The 14,440-nt window shown below is 41.7% G+C and overlaps 1 protein-coding gene across 1 annotated transcript; it reads right to left on the reverse strand.

Moving 5' to 3' along the window:
- Window positions 1-10,849: 10,849 nt before the first annotated feature.
- LOC103453848 (uncharacterized) lies at window positions 10,850-12,538 on the reverse strand. Its single transcript, XM_008393432.1, has 3 exons — window positions 12,531-12,538; window positions 11,621-11,684; window positions 10,850-11,407 (listed from the first exon to the last, which is right to left on the reverse strand). Exons 1-3 carry the CDS (start codon window positions 12,536-12,538, stop codon window positions 10,850-10,852), a joined length of 630 nt encoding a protein of 209 aa, XP_008391654.1.
- Window positions 12,539-14,440: the final 1,902 nt, after the last annotated feature.

The following is a 14,440-nucleotide window of genomic DNA, read 5'->3' on the forward strand; positions in this document are numbered from 1 at the left end:
GACTATTCAAGCCGAATTTTCAAACTTACCGTATATTCTCTAAACCTCTCGGCTGTAAAGATTGTGCCATTATCAGTTATAATCGTTTCTGGTACACTGAATCTAGTCACAATGTGTTCCTCTACAAAGTCGCAAACTTCTTTAGACGTTAGCTCGACATACGATTTAGGTTCGACCCACTTAGTGAAGTAATCGGTTGCTACCAGTATCCGTGCGTGCTTGGTAGCCCCGGAAGATGGTGTGATTTTACTGATTATGTCCATGGCCCATCCTCTAAACGGCCATGGTTTAGTGACCGAATGTAATGACTCGGCCGGGACCCGCTGTATAGGACCATGAATCTGACACTGTATGCACCTTCGTGCGAACTCGATACAATCCTTCAATATTCTTGGCAAAAAATAACCGTGTCGTCGAAGCAACCACCGCATTTTACGTCCGGACCAATGAGCTCTGCACACCCCTTCATGGACTTTTGTGATTGCTTGAGCACTCTCTTGGGGACCGAGGCATAGCAGTAATAGACCATCCTCACCCTTTCGGTATAACTCATTTTGGTACGTGACATAGTTTATGGCGTGAACTCGTGTCTTGCGACTATGTTTGCCATTGGGATTGTCAAGGTACTGCATAATGGGCTTTCTCCAATCATCTAGCATTGCCTCGACGACACAAACCTTTATAGGGTCTTGTCGGTTTAGCAACGAAGGTAAGGACATGACTCTGGTGCGTATCACATTGTCGCGTCGGAGGACTTGTTGGTTAACCAAGGCCGAGTATAGCTGTCGTAACACCGGTATTTCTCAGCCTAGCTTGCCCCTCAAGAGTTATGCACCAGAGGCGATTTGAGCCAACTCGTCCGCGTCGGTATTATGGATCCGGGAAATATGCTCGAATGTAATACCGTCGAGGGATTTGGCCAAATAGCTGGCAACTATGTGGTAGGATGCCAGGGTACAACTCATGCAGCGAAAAGACCCATTAAGTTGGTTAATCATAAGTTTGGAGTCGCCGAGGATGAGGGCACGGGTGGCCTGCAAATCATGAAGGATGCCAAGGCCGATGATAAGGGTTTCGTATTCGGCCTGATTATTGGTGCAGTCAAAATCCAGCTTGAGCGAAAAATACCAACGATCATAGTTAGGAGATTGAATGACAATGCCAACGCCGGCCGATGATGAAGTACTTGAACCGTCAAAGTACATCGTCCAGTAGTTATCGCGCGTTTCAACCATGCCGATTTCGACGTCGGTGTCCCCAAAACCGTAGGGGGAAGGGTGTTGAGCGAGGAAGTCCGCCAATGCCTGGCCTTTAATAGCTTTCTGGGGCATGTATTGCAAGCTAAACTCGGACAACGCCATTGTCCATTTCCTAATTCGACCTTTTACGATTGGTCGGGTGAGCATGTACCGAATGACGTCGGTCTGGGCAATGACTTGTGTGACCGACGGAAGCATGTAATGTCGAAGCTTGGAGACGGCGAAGAACACGGCGAGACAGAGCTTCTCAACGGCAGAATAATTGATTTCCGATTGATTAAGATTTCGACTGAGGTAAAAAATAGCCTGCTCCCGCCTGGCATCGTTATCTTGGGCGAGGAGGCAGCTGATAGACTATTCAGCCGCCAAGATATATGGTTTGAGAGGCTTACCACGCCGGGGTGGAACAAGGACATGCGGTGTCATGAGGGAGACTTTGATTTGTGTAAACGTCACCTGATGCTCGTCTGTCCACTTAAATTTATTTGAGTCCTTAAGTTTCAAAAGCGTAAAGAACGCTTTCATTTTACCCGCCGAGTTAGCTATAAATCGGTGGAGAAAATTTATCTTACCGAGTAAGGACTGTAGTTGTTTCTTCGTCGTCGGGGGTAGAGCACTGATGATTGTGCGTGCTTTATTTTCATCTACCTCAATCCCACGGTGATGCACGAGGAAGCCGAGAAAATTACCAGCCGACATACCAAAGGCACATTTAGCAGGATTCATCTTGAGGTTGTGTGGACGCATACAGATAAAAGCCTGTCGGAGATCATCCAGATGTGTCTGCCGGCGTTTAGATTTAATTACAACATCTTCGATATAGACTTCGACGATGGTTCCAATTAAATCATGAAATATGGTGTTCATTGCCCGTTGGTAAGTGGCGCCGGCGTTCTTAAGGCCGAATGGCATGACAACCCATTCGTAAGTGCCGAGTGCCCCCGGGCAGCGAAAAGCAATCTTGTGCACATCGGCTTCGGCAATGAAAATTTGGTTGTACCCGGCATGTCCATCCATAAAGGATAAGATCGCATGATTCGCCGCGACATCGATTAACAAATCTGAAATCGGCATTGTATACTCATCTTTGGGAGTTGCCAGGTTCAGATTTCTGAAGTCGATGCAAATGTGCAATGCACACTTTTCTTTAAAACATGAACGATATTGGCCAACCATTCAACGTATCGAGCTGTCCTAATGAACCCTGCTTTCAAAAGCCAAACTAGTTTATCCTTGATACCGAGTTGCACTTTGGTCGAGAAGCGTCGAGGTGGTTGATGGAAAGGTTGACACCCAGGTTTAATACGCAATTCATACTCGACAAGAGTGCGATCTAAGCCAGGCATTTCATGGTAGCTCCAAGCAAAACAATCTTTGAATTCCTCAAGCAGGGCACAAAGTTCGGCTTTCATAGGTTGAGGAAGTAAAGCACTAACAAATAAAGGCCGTGGGTCATCGGCCGTCTCAACATTAATTTCCTCCAAGGGATCTTTGACTTGGGGCCGATTGTCTTCGAGCTCGGCCGGGGCGGCTTGAATTTTGTCAAGAGATAAGACGAGACCATTATCTCATTCGGCGAGGAACTCGACGAGGTTAACGCCTGAATTTGGTTGTTTAGATATAGTATACCAATGAGCCAGCAGTCGTTCCATAGTAGATGAAACCGTGCCCCGACGTTTTTTCTGATCGGTGTCAAACATCAGGGTCGGGGATGAAGTTAGCTAAACCGAGTCTCGTCGAATCCTGGTGGACAGTTTCAACGCCAACCTCAATAGCTTTTTGAACAGAAATTTGAGTCGGCCGTCCTTCATCATTGAAACCCTATAGGGTGATATAGTCGACATGGTCATCATAATACCGTGCTTGGATCATGTTAGCCTCGAAGGGTTGATTATCGGTCGGGTGAACAATGACCGATTTGCCGTCCCAAAAAATGAGGACTTGATACAATGATGAAGGAATACAGCTAGTTTGATGGATCCAGTCTCGACCGAGAAATGCATTATACTCAGTCTTGGAGTCGACGATAAAAAAGGCGGTCATGTGATTACGACCGACGATAGTTACCGCTACGGGAAACACCCCTTTTGTTTGGGATTTATCTCTGACGAAGCTGCTCATTGTGCTCCCGGAAGGTATAAGTTTGTCATTGAAGCGACGTAACGCCTTCATGACGGTTACAGGCATGATATTAACAGTGGCTCCACAGTCGACAAAGACTTTGGATACTAGATACCCTTCGATATGGGCCGTTACATACAATGGCTTCAAATGATGAAGTTTGGTCGATGATGAGCGAGGAAACAATTCGGCTAAAGCTGCTTTGAGGTTGTCAGCTTTTGTTGTCGACTTCTCGTCAGCAGCAGTTACAAAATTAATGTGACCGGCTTCCTCGGTGATTACGTCACCATCGAGGAAATTCGGTTGAGATGTGCTTGACTGAAAATCAGCGGGTAAAACATGAACCATTCTTATTCCATGTTATCCAGGACCGACGGGGCCATTGGGTTACCATCATCCTCTTCCGCCTCTTCTCGTTCCTGGTCACCGACTGCGGTGTTTACTTGAGGCGGAGTAGTACTAAGAGACTTTTCTGCTCCTTCTTCAATGGTTTGTTCCCGCAGTGTCTCTTCGGAAGCCTGGTTGTTCTGTGCAGGTGCCGCAGGTGCGTCTGAAATCGGAATTATGTCTGGGATTGATGCCAGGATACGAGCTTGCTCTTGGTATATTATACGGGCATCCCTGGTGTCGAGATAGGCATCCAACCGTGCAACTCGTGTTATTTCATCGGCCGTGAGGCCGAAGAGAGAAACGGCTGAAAAAACTTCGAAATTGTATCGTAAATATTGAAGGTCCTCCATGGAAAAAGGAAGGTCGGCTGTATTGATATCAGTATATGGGTCGACTTCAAAGCCAAGAACACGAGTTTCTCATATGTGCTGGAACCTAGCTTTCAATCCTAGGTCTGAGGTCTTCTGAATTATTCGCTCGGCATCCGGGTTAGTGAGGACAAGATCGATTGTATCTTGACACGCTTTCGGCAAACCATATAGATCGTTGGCTGAATGTTTTTTATGAAATTCTCGCATATATTCCAAGGCCTCCCCGAGAAATGGCGGATGTAAATTTCGTCGAATTTTGATCAAAGGTTCTTGTGTGGTTGGCGGGGACAGTTTGCTTTCAACTTCTTTCTTGAAATGCTCGAAGTGTGCCTTCATTTCTCCGGGCCGAAGAAGAAGTTTGATCCGTTTATCAGCCTCCTCAAATAGGGTTTCAACATCTCGATTGACTAGCCGTTTCCCTTGAACCAGCTCTGTCATAATAGTTGGAGATGGTCGTTCATCATCGTTGGCAACTGTTTCCTTCGGCCGCCATTTAGGGACCGAAGCTTCTTGGGCTGCCTATCGGCGCGCCATGCAGTCTATTCTTTGGTGCCGACGTTTCTGGGATTTGCACAATGCGATGTATACACCTTTCGAAGAGTGATACGTATACCAACGCTGGTCTCGAGGTTCGGGAGGTTTGAAAGTTTTTTGGCTCTTCGATGATTCTAAACTGCTAGAATTACGGACGTAATAATCTTTGTCATAAAACGGGGCATCAAAATCGAGGCACCGTCTGACCGGAGGTGTTTCTTCCACCTGCACTTTAGGGCCGAGCCTATCAAAAACTCTTTGGTGTTGGCCTACGTTGAGCACATTTTGCTGTGTTGAGGCCGTAGGTTGTTCCACTATAGTCGAAGATAACTTTTCTTTTGGCTCGGTATTGACATTTACTTTACACTTTCTGCGTAACAGCGTCGACCCACCTTCTTCGTTAGTGTTGTATTTTGTCATAGGCTTAACAATAGCAGGTCCCGTTAGAACTATAGGTGGTTTGTTTGAACGGAAATCGGCAGTGAAACGTGGCCGAGGATTCTGATTCAGAAAGTGTTGCGTTGTAACGGCTTCGGCCTTCCCTTTTCCTTTGTCCTTAGGTAGGTGTGCATCTATCATATTTACTATTGCCATGGGAAATGGGTCAGTATCAACACTCATCTTCTTCTCCGGAAATCTAAGTTTGCCATTATCAATCCAGCTTTGGATGTTATCTCGAAACACGACGCAATTATTTGTCATGTGTTTGCTTGAATTATGGTATTTGCAATATATCTTTCTTTTAAGCTCTTCGGCCTTGGGAATGTTATGCCCAGGCTGAAATTTGATGATCCTCGCTGATAACAATTGATCAAAAATTGCATCGGCCTTTGTAATATCAAAAGTATAGACTTTTGATGTTTTTAGTGTTTCTTCAGTGGCCGAGCGGGTTTTGACTTCCTTAGAGTCAACTTGAGTCAGCGCTTTGCAAATGTATGGCTTATCTATCATTATCTCAGCCGCATCCACGCTAACGCATTCATCTTCGGTCGATGCATAATTGACAGTGGGATTCTTGTAAATCGTCCCTCGAGATAGAGCTTTCGAAATCTTTTCCTCGAGGAGCAAATAATCATACTGGTCGACATGTTAGGCTAGTTCATACATATCCCGAAAGTTTTCCCCCAAGAATTTCTTTTTGTATTCGACGTCAAGACCGTTCAGAGAAAGTCTGACGAATTCGACTTCGGGGAGAAGTACTCGGCACGAATTCCTGGCTGATTTAAATCTGGTAAGATAATCCATTGGTGACTCGTCGAATGCCTGAGCCATCCTTGCTAGCGAGGATACTGACATTTCCATCCCCGGCCGATAAAACTGCTCATGAAATTTCTCGACCAACTCCTCCCAGCTCTGGACGGAATTCGGTGGGAGGTTGATATACCAAGCAAACGCTAAACCGGTCAGTGAAAAATTGAAAAGGCGCAACTTGTGAAAGTCGCTATTGATGTCTCGGCATTGCGCGGTGAAACCAGCTACATGTTCTAACGAGGATAAGGATGATTCTCCGGCAAAAAGGCTAAAATTCGGGATTTTGAAACCTCTAGGGTATTCGAACTGTTCCACATAAGCTGGATACAGATGTATACACTTAGGGAACTTCGGCCCTTTCTTCATGGCCGAATCGATCATCCGTTGGACCTCGGTCATATCGACGGGTGTTGCTTCCACTCTCTGGTCGGATCCGTCTGACCTACTATTTGATCCTCCTCCTCTCTCCAAGTTAATTGGTTTGAGCCGAGCAGGGATTGACTCGGCCGGTGCACTTGGTAATAGATTATTTCTCGGTGGCAAATGCTGGGCAAGATCGAAAGTCCTACCGTCACTGACCTTACTAACCAGTATTTCGAGTAATCTAGTTTGTGCCTCACTGGTATTGCGTATCACGTCATGAAGTTTGTCGATTCCTCGACTAAACATCTGTTCAACAGTCCGAGATTGCTCGTCAAGCTGTTTTCGAAGAAACGACCTTGTTGGTGGATCAGATCCTTCGCCACCATCCTCGTCACAATCCTCTATTATCCCTTCATTGAGAACGCAGGTGTTCCTGTCGGGGATTTCAAGACTGCGAAACTAACCACCGAGATTAACTTCCCTTTCTCAGCGAGTCGCGCTCATGGACTCAGGTGTTACGGCGCTGATGGGATTCTGCGCCTGTGGCACACTGTGTCCTATATTTTGAATTGGTAAATCGGCTGTTGATTTTCCTATAGCTGTTTTCTTTTTTACCGATTGTGTTTCAATTGGCATGAACGTCGTAGTTTAGCACTGGGTTCCACTGGGCGTGCCAAAATGTTGACCCTAAAAACTACCAAACCTACGTGGCGCGCAGGCCGAGTAATCTATAAGCTAACTACATCCTTCGGTGAATGCGGGGCGTGCCAACTAGTCGGCCGAGCTCGGCCGAGGAGTAAATTTGTTGATGTTGCGTTGGGAGCGCGACTGACTTCTGCGTCTTGCGATTGTAACCAAGGAAGGAACACGTCTCGGCCTCTTGGGTTCTCGAACCTGAAGACAAGGCTACTATTCTTACAAAGTTCACGAATCACCGTCATCGGATTCTGTCACAGTGATGTTATTCGTCAGAGTAAACTCACACCGAATCGACACCAAAGTGTAAAGGCACAAATACTCAAAGAGAATATAAGTCTTGATAGTAAACGTGGTTCGGCCGTCTGAATGACAAACTCTAAATCCCACTTGAGAGTATCCAATCATAAAATCACTCGGCGTGCAATGCGCCGAGTTCAGTAAACTGTAACACCTCACTTCACCGAGAAGGCTAATGAGATGACCTCAGTCAATAAGGATTCGGAAATCTTTCTCGACCGAGACTTGGATAGGTAACCAATCATCCTCGCCGTAGTGCTGTTGATGCTAATGGAAGATGCTGCGAGACCGACTGATTCTATGGCAACAGAGCTATCTATGCCGACTTAAGATGTCACCGGTTGCTTTCACAGTGTTGTTGATGCCAACGGAAGATGTGTCAGCGAAAAGAGAAAATAAAAATCTCGAAGTTGTTGAAAGAGTTTGCGCAGGACAGTTATGTGTTCAATTGGAGAGACTTGAATGATGCACAGCCTCCTCTATTTATAGCACCGGATACCTTCAAGGTTGAGTTAAAACCCTACCCGGATTAGGACTCTTTCTCCTGATCAAACAGCAACCCGACCAGTCCTACTTTCACCATAATTGTGAACCTATTCCTTTATTGAGCCGGATTCACTTCTGGGTTATTAATCTTGCCGAGACTCCTCATTGCACCAGGATTCGACTCGTCTTACGGCATGGCATAACCGACCCGGATTTGGATGCCCAAGACCTAACTGGTCCAGAACTAACCGATCCCTGAGAACCGAACCCTATCGTAAGGCTTTCTGGGCCGAGAATAATTCTATACTCAGCCCAAACTAATATTTTGGGCCCAAACAGTAGTATTCACCGAAGTGATGGCCGAGAATTGATGGTAGACCGAGCTACCGAGAATCAAGTTTTTCTCGATCTTGTTTTCTATAGCCGATTTGACCAAGTGGAGTGGATGGTCTGAAGGTGCTGCTTCACCATGATCTTGGTGCTGATGGTGTTTTAGGTCAGCTAAATAGCTGACCGTGGTTCCAACAAGGGCAATAAGTGGTGTTCAATGGTGAAGTGGTACCCATCAATTTCACAAGTTTTTGAGGTAGAGTCTCGGCCGATGATCTTTTCATCAGCATTTGGTCCACTCTGTGGCATTTGTCAGGAAAAGAAAAAATTCGGTGGAATCATATTTTTTATAGCCAAAAGAGATGGCATGCAAAAGATTATATGATTTTAGTTTAAAAGGAGATAAGGGCAAGTTCATGATATAAATGAAAAGCCACTTATTTCAAGTGGTAGGCTTTCACGTGGGATATCCTTCTTTGGTCAAGCAGTCATTAGTTGGAGTTTGTCGAGGATCTTAAACTCGAATGTTGTCTTACAATCAAGGCCGAGGGACGAAAAGCCACCACCGAAGAGGTTCGGTCGAAGTAATGCTCAGCAATGAAAAGGCCAATAGCTATTTAGCAATTGATTGGTTGGCCATTTAAAAATGAGTTAGTGGTGCATTTGTGAGATATATATATATATATATATATATATATATATATATATATGTCTCTAAGATTTCGGGGATCTGTGCAAAATTCATAAAAGGGGCCCTTCTTATAAGACATTTTAAAAAAACAAATTGAACAATGTATTTATGCTAAAAAGCAATATCGAAATAAACTTTAAAACTAACTAACCATTTGTTTCTAAATATTATTAAATGTAAAGAAAGTTACAAAATAATCATAGTACTAATAACTAACAATAAGTTCAATCTAAAGAAACCAAATAAACAAAACTTAAAAAAGTCTAGCACTGAAGCTTCACTTAAAAATGGCTCTTCGTGCATTCTTTGCTGCAAAATCATCAATTAAATCTTCATAATCAATTTTGCCTAAAAAATCACTTTTAATCGATATCAAAGCTAGTCCATTTAGCCTTTCCTGCAACATGGTTGACCACAAGTATGATTTTAATAACTTTAACTTTGAGAAACTCCTTTCTGCATATGCAATGGTAACAGGTATAGTCAATAAAATTTTGTATGCAATGCTTGCAGTCGGGAAACAATGCATCGTCTTCAAGTAGTTCAATATGTCAATGGATGTCTTTATTTCTTTTGGCAAACACTCTCGCAAAAGCTTCAATTCTACTAATAATGCATCCCCATCAAAATCAAAGAGCTCATCTTTCTTGAGAAAGTTTTGAAGCCGATCACAACAATCTTTTAATTTATCATTGTCTATTGAATTCAATTGTTCTGAAGTGAACAAAAACCCAAATATGTCATCATACGCTTGATATTTTTCAAACCTTCTCTTCAGTGAACCAATAGCTTGATCTATTATATACAAGAAGTAATGAACCCTAAAAGATTCCTCTGCTGATTGTTCAGCTAGTTGGGATGATTCACCTTCATTCTCATCAAAAAAAATTTTCTACGAACTTGACGTTTTTCTGGAAACACAGGATCAATTTCCATTTCAATAGAAAGTTTTTTAGCATTAATCATAGCCTCCGCAAATCCAGTTTCTCTGTACTTTTCAAAATAAGCGATTAATCCTTGTATTTGTTCTATAGCAACATCAATAAGCATGTCTTTAGATTGCAAATCTTTGCTAACCTCATTAACAACAGCCAATATTTCATACAAAATAATCATGCCCAATAAAAACTCAAAATTCCCAATGTCATATGTTGCCAAAGATTTAGCTACACTTCTTGTTACTAAGTCATTGTCACTTTTTGCTAATTGGAGTAAGGCTTTTTTTATTTGTAGAGGTTGGGATTGAATTGCTTTAACACTTACAACACGGCTTTCCCATCGTGTGGCCGACAATGATTTGAGAGTCGGTCCTTGTATATTTTCTTTCAAAACCAGCCATCGTTTTGTAGAATTTGCGAACAAGCTGTAAATACGTTGTACTGTTCCAAAGAAGTCTTTCGCTTTGTCACAAGAGTTTGCCATATCACAAAGCGTTAAGTTAAGACTATGGCAACCACATGGAGTGTACATTGCCCTAGGATTTATATCCAAAAGCCTTTTTTGTACACCTTGGTGTCTCCCTCTCATATTTGATCCATTATCATAACCTTGCCCTCTTACATCATCAATATCAAGATCAAGAACTTTTAATGCATTATGCAACTCTTCAAACAGTCATTCTCTTGATGTGTTATTCATAATCAAATATTGCAAAAAATATTCTTCTACTTTTACTGGAGTACTATTCATATCCACACATCTTATGATCAAGGTCATCTGTTCTTGGTGGCTAAAATCAGGAGTACAATCAAGTATCTCGGTAAATATTTAGCTTCTTTGACTTTTTTAATGATTGTAGCTTTGATTTCACAAGATATCAACAATATTAACTCATTCTGGATGGTATGACTAAGATAATGATAACGAATCTCATTATTTTGGAAGCGTTGAAGATGATTCTTTATCAATGGATCAGATTCAGCCATCATTTGAACTAGGCCCATAAAATTTCCTTTACTTTCTTGATAGAGCGTATCGTTACTTCCACGAAAAGTCAGTGTGTGTTTAGCTAAATATTTCACAATGGAAATCAACCTTCGTAATAACTCCCTCCAATGCTATTTTTCTTTCTTGATCTGGTCTTGCACAACTTTGTCAATTGTTTCATTTTTCTGCAATCTACGACGTAAATCAATCCAAGTGGTCATGTTCAAGATGTGATCAAAACTGTTTTCATGCTCTTTAAGCCTCACATTGAGATGTGTCCAATCTTTGTAGCCCTCATTTGCTAATTGACCTTTGAGAGGCCCTTTCTTGAACAATTTACAACAAAAGCAGAACACTTTATCAACATCCTTTGAATAGACTAGCCAATCTCTATCATGTTTCTCTCCATTGGATAAGTATCGAGTGTAAAAGGCTACATTAAAACACCTATTAAACTGATCTTTAGGACCTTTCTCAATTGATAGATCTCTTGCATGACCTTTTTTTGCCAATAAATCAATCCATTTGGGATCAAGACTATCCCAAATTTGAGGATCATATATGTTTGAAGGAATGGACTCACTCAGTTGATCAGTGACAATAGGAGCATCCTCATGATTATCATTCTCATCAAGGTCATCATCAATTTCATCATTACCTAAATCATCAACTAATTTCTCATTGTCATCCTGTTGTTCTATAATTAAATATCAACTGAACTTTGTGGTTCTTTTTTTCCAAAAAGAACCTATCAATAGCTCCTTTTTGAGATTGAATCAATTGTTCAACTTTTCTTTTTCTTTGACGTTTCAAGTAGCCAAATGGATATTTTCTAGTAGGTGCCATCTTTTATATCTCAAACAAAATCACAATAAAATTATAGTAAGTGTGAACAGTGAAACCTGATAGTCCGTAATACGTGTGCGTCTAGCAATTTTTTGTGACTGCTCTTCTTTTGATTTTGTCCTGAAAAGTACAAAAGAAAAAAAAATCATTATAGATGAGAAATACCAAAATATTCAAATTTCGAGTCAATATACTTAAATTAGTAAATATCTTATTTTGTTCGAAGTCTACATCACTATGATTGGTTGAATTGTCTTCATGATTTGGAAGTCTCTTTAATTTCATAAATTTATATATTAGGGTTTAATAATTTGTGGGAAATATAATGGGACGAAGAGAGAAGGGAATTACACTGGGAGTCTGGGACGCTCACAATGGCACAGCGTTATGGTGCTCTGCACTGAATTGTTTACCTCTGTAGTGACGGTAGTCTGGTGTGAAAAGAAGAAAAGTGGAATGCAGCGATGAGATTTTGTCGTGAGAGAAGTAGTCTATCTCTGAATACTAAATTGTTTGCCTCAGCAGTGGGGTTCTCCACTTTAATTGATTAACTTTTCCCTTTGTTAACTATTATTTTATATATTTTCGTACTAGTAGTAGTAGCCTGATGGCTTTTAACCTTTTACCCTTTTAGGTAGTAGTCTGAGTCTGACTCTGATGGTTTTTAGGTAGTAGACTAGTAGTCTGATGGCTTTTGGGCCCATCAGATTTTTATACGTATATATTTTGATTTGATTAGTATTTCTATATATTATTTTTATATAATGTTATTTTTTTATATTATTATATTCAATAAAAAATATTTTTGGGGGCCCCCAAAATTTTGGGGCCCTGTGCCATGGAACCGGTCGCACTCCCCCAAAGCCGGCCCTAATATATATATATATCAACATCTTTGCACTATGTCAAATAGAGGTCGTTCGGTGGAAAAGAATTAGGCTAAGATTGTATGGCCTCGATTTTTACAAAGCCATTGTTGTCTGCTATATATCAACATCTTTGCACTCTGTCGAATAGAGGTCGTTCGGTGGAAAAGAATTAGGCCAAGATTGAATGGCCTCGATTTTTACAAAGCCATTGTTGTCTGCATTGGTTCAAGATTTTTAAGCCAAGTGCAGATGCTTTCCTAAGCTTGGTTGCGCTATGAGCTGAGTTCAGTGGTATTAACCCATTCAGCAGCATCAATGTTAATCTCTATGCTTGCTGTGGAGAGCGTTGAATTCGAAATTTTTCTCAACCGTCAACTCTAATCCAGGGCTTTGATTCGAGGAGTTAATTCGATGGTTTCTTTGGTTCGAAGAATCATTTCGACCGACACCATATCATGTTCGACGGCCTGGACACCATTTCACCCATGTGAGCATGGTAGGGATATTTGGTAAAAGACAGGGTTTATCCAAATTTCGTCAACAACATCAAATGTCGCTTTTGGGATACTGCACCAAATATTTTGGTTCATGAAGAGGCCAAGTATGCTTTTCGCCAAATCAATATGTATTCGGTGGAGTTATTTGGTAATTACGAACGTTCAGATGAAAGTATAAATTTCCTCAACTATTCGGCTTAAGGGCCGAAACTCAAGGAAATTGAGGGGTTGTGTTTGGAGCCAAAATTGCACCATCGGCCTCTGCAATCAAGGCCATTGAGTGAGCATAGCTCCCAACCATCGCATGGAAAAGTGAAGATAATTTTGTTATTATTGAAGAATAATATTATGGTTTTTATCATAATAATTATCTTTTAATATGATTCATCTTGACATTTTCTTATACGGGATAAATGGGATTCAAATTATCTCCAATCTGGAAGCAATAACAAAGTTCAAGTTAACTTCGGACACGTAGATTGGAACATCTTGGAGTAGGAGATCGGCACAATGATATTAAAGATGGGATTGCATTTGCATGCAGCGTGAGGCCATGGAGGCTTCTATTTGGAGATTAATGTCATGCAATTAAGAGTCTAATTTGAAGAAATTAGCAATGTGAATGGTGTTTGATTAATGTCGTGCATGTCCCTGATGTGGTATTGGCTTAGTGATAACAACTGGATGATTGGAGATAAAGTGGAAGAGCATCAGGTTACTGCAAATAAACACATGGCCCCAGTTTGCAAGAGATGATTATCTGAAGTTGAGCTTTGGATTAATAAAAGGGATCATAATGAGATAAAGATAGGTTTTAGCCATGTTGGAAAAGTCAAATGACTAAAACATAGGCTTTAGCCTGCAGAACGTAAATCACTTAATGAGTTTGAATGCAATTGTATTCTACAACGAGTATCAGCCGCCAAGCAAGTACAGCAGCTCTATAAATACAAAACGGCGGGCAATTGAGAAAGCCTCTTCAAATCAACACACAAATTGCCCTGCCTAAAGCTTCTTAATAACTTTAAGATTTTTCCCTTCCCTTTCTTCCCACCAACACATCTTCAGTTTGGATAAACAGCACTGTGAAGGTAACCAGCGACATCTTCAATTTGGATAAACAGCACTGGAGTCGTAGAATCAGTTGACCGATGAACACCTTCAATTTAGATAAACAACATTACTTGAAGACCGACTGGTTATTATCCAAGTCTCGATCGACAAGGATTTTCGAGTCCTTATTGGAAAAGGTCATCTCATCAGCTTTCTCGGCGAAGTGAGGTGTTACCAGGTTACTACATTCGACACACTGAAAGCCGAATTTGATATTAAACTTCACAGAACTAGCAGCCTTGTCTTCAGGCTTTAGAACCCGAAGGCGAGAAGTGTTCCTTCCTCGGCTGCAGTCACGAGATCAAGAAGTCAACAGCGTCCCCAACACCACATCAACATATTTTACTCCCCAGCCAAACTCAGCCAACGAGTTGGCACGCCCCGCAAACAACTGAAT

Source organism: Malus domestica, chromosome 13 (assembly GCF_042453785.1).
Source record: "Malus domestica chromosome 13, GDT2T_hap1".
In the NCBI taxonomy this organism is placed as follows: domain Eukaryota; kingdom Viridiplantae; phylum Streptophyta; class Magnoliopsida; order Rosales; family Rosaceae; genus Malus; species Malus domestica.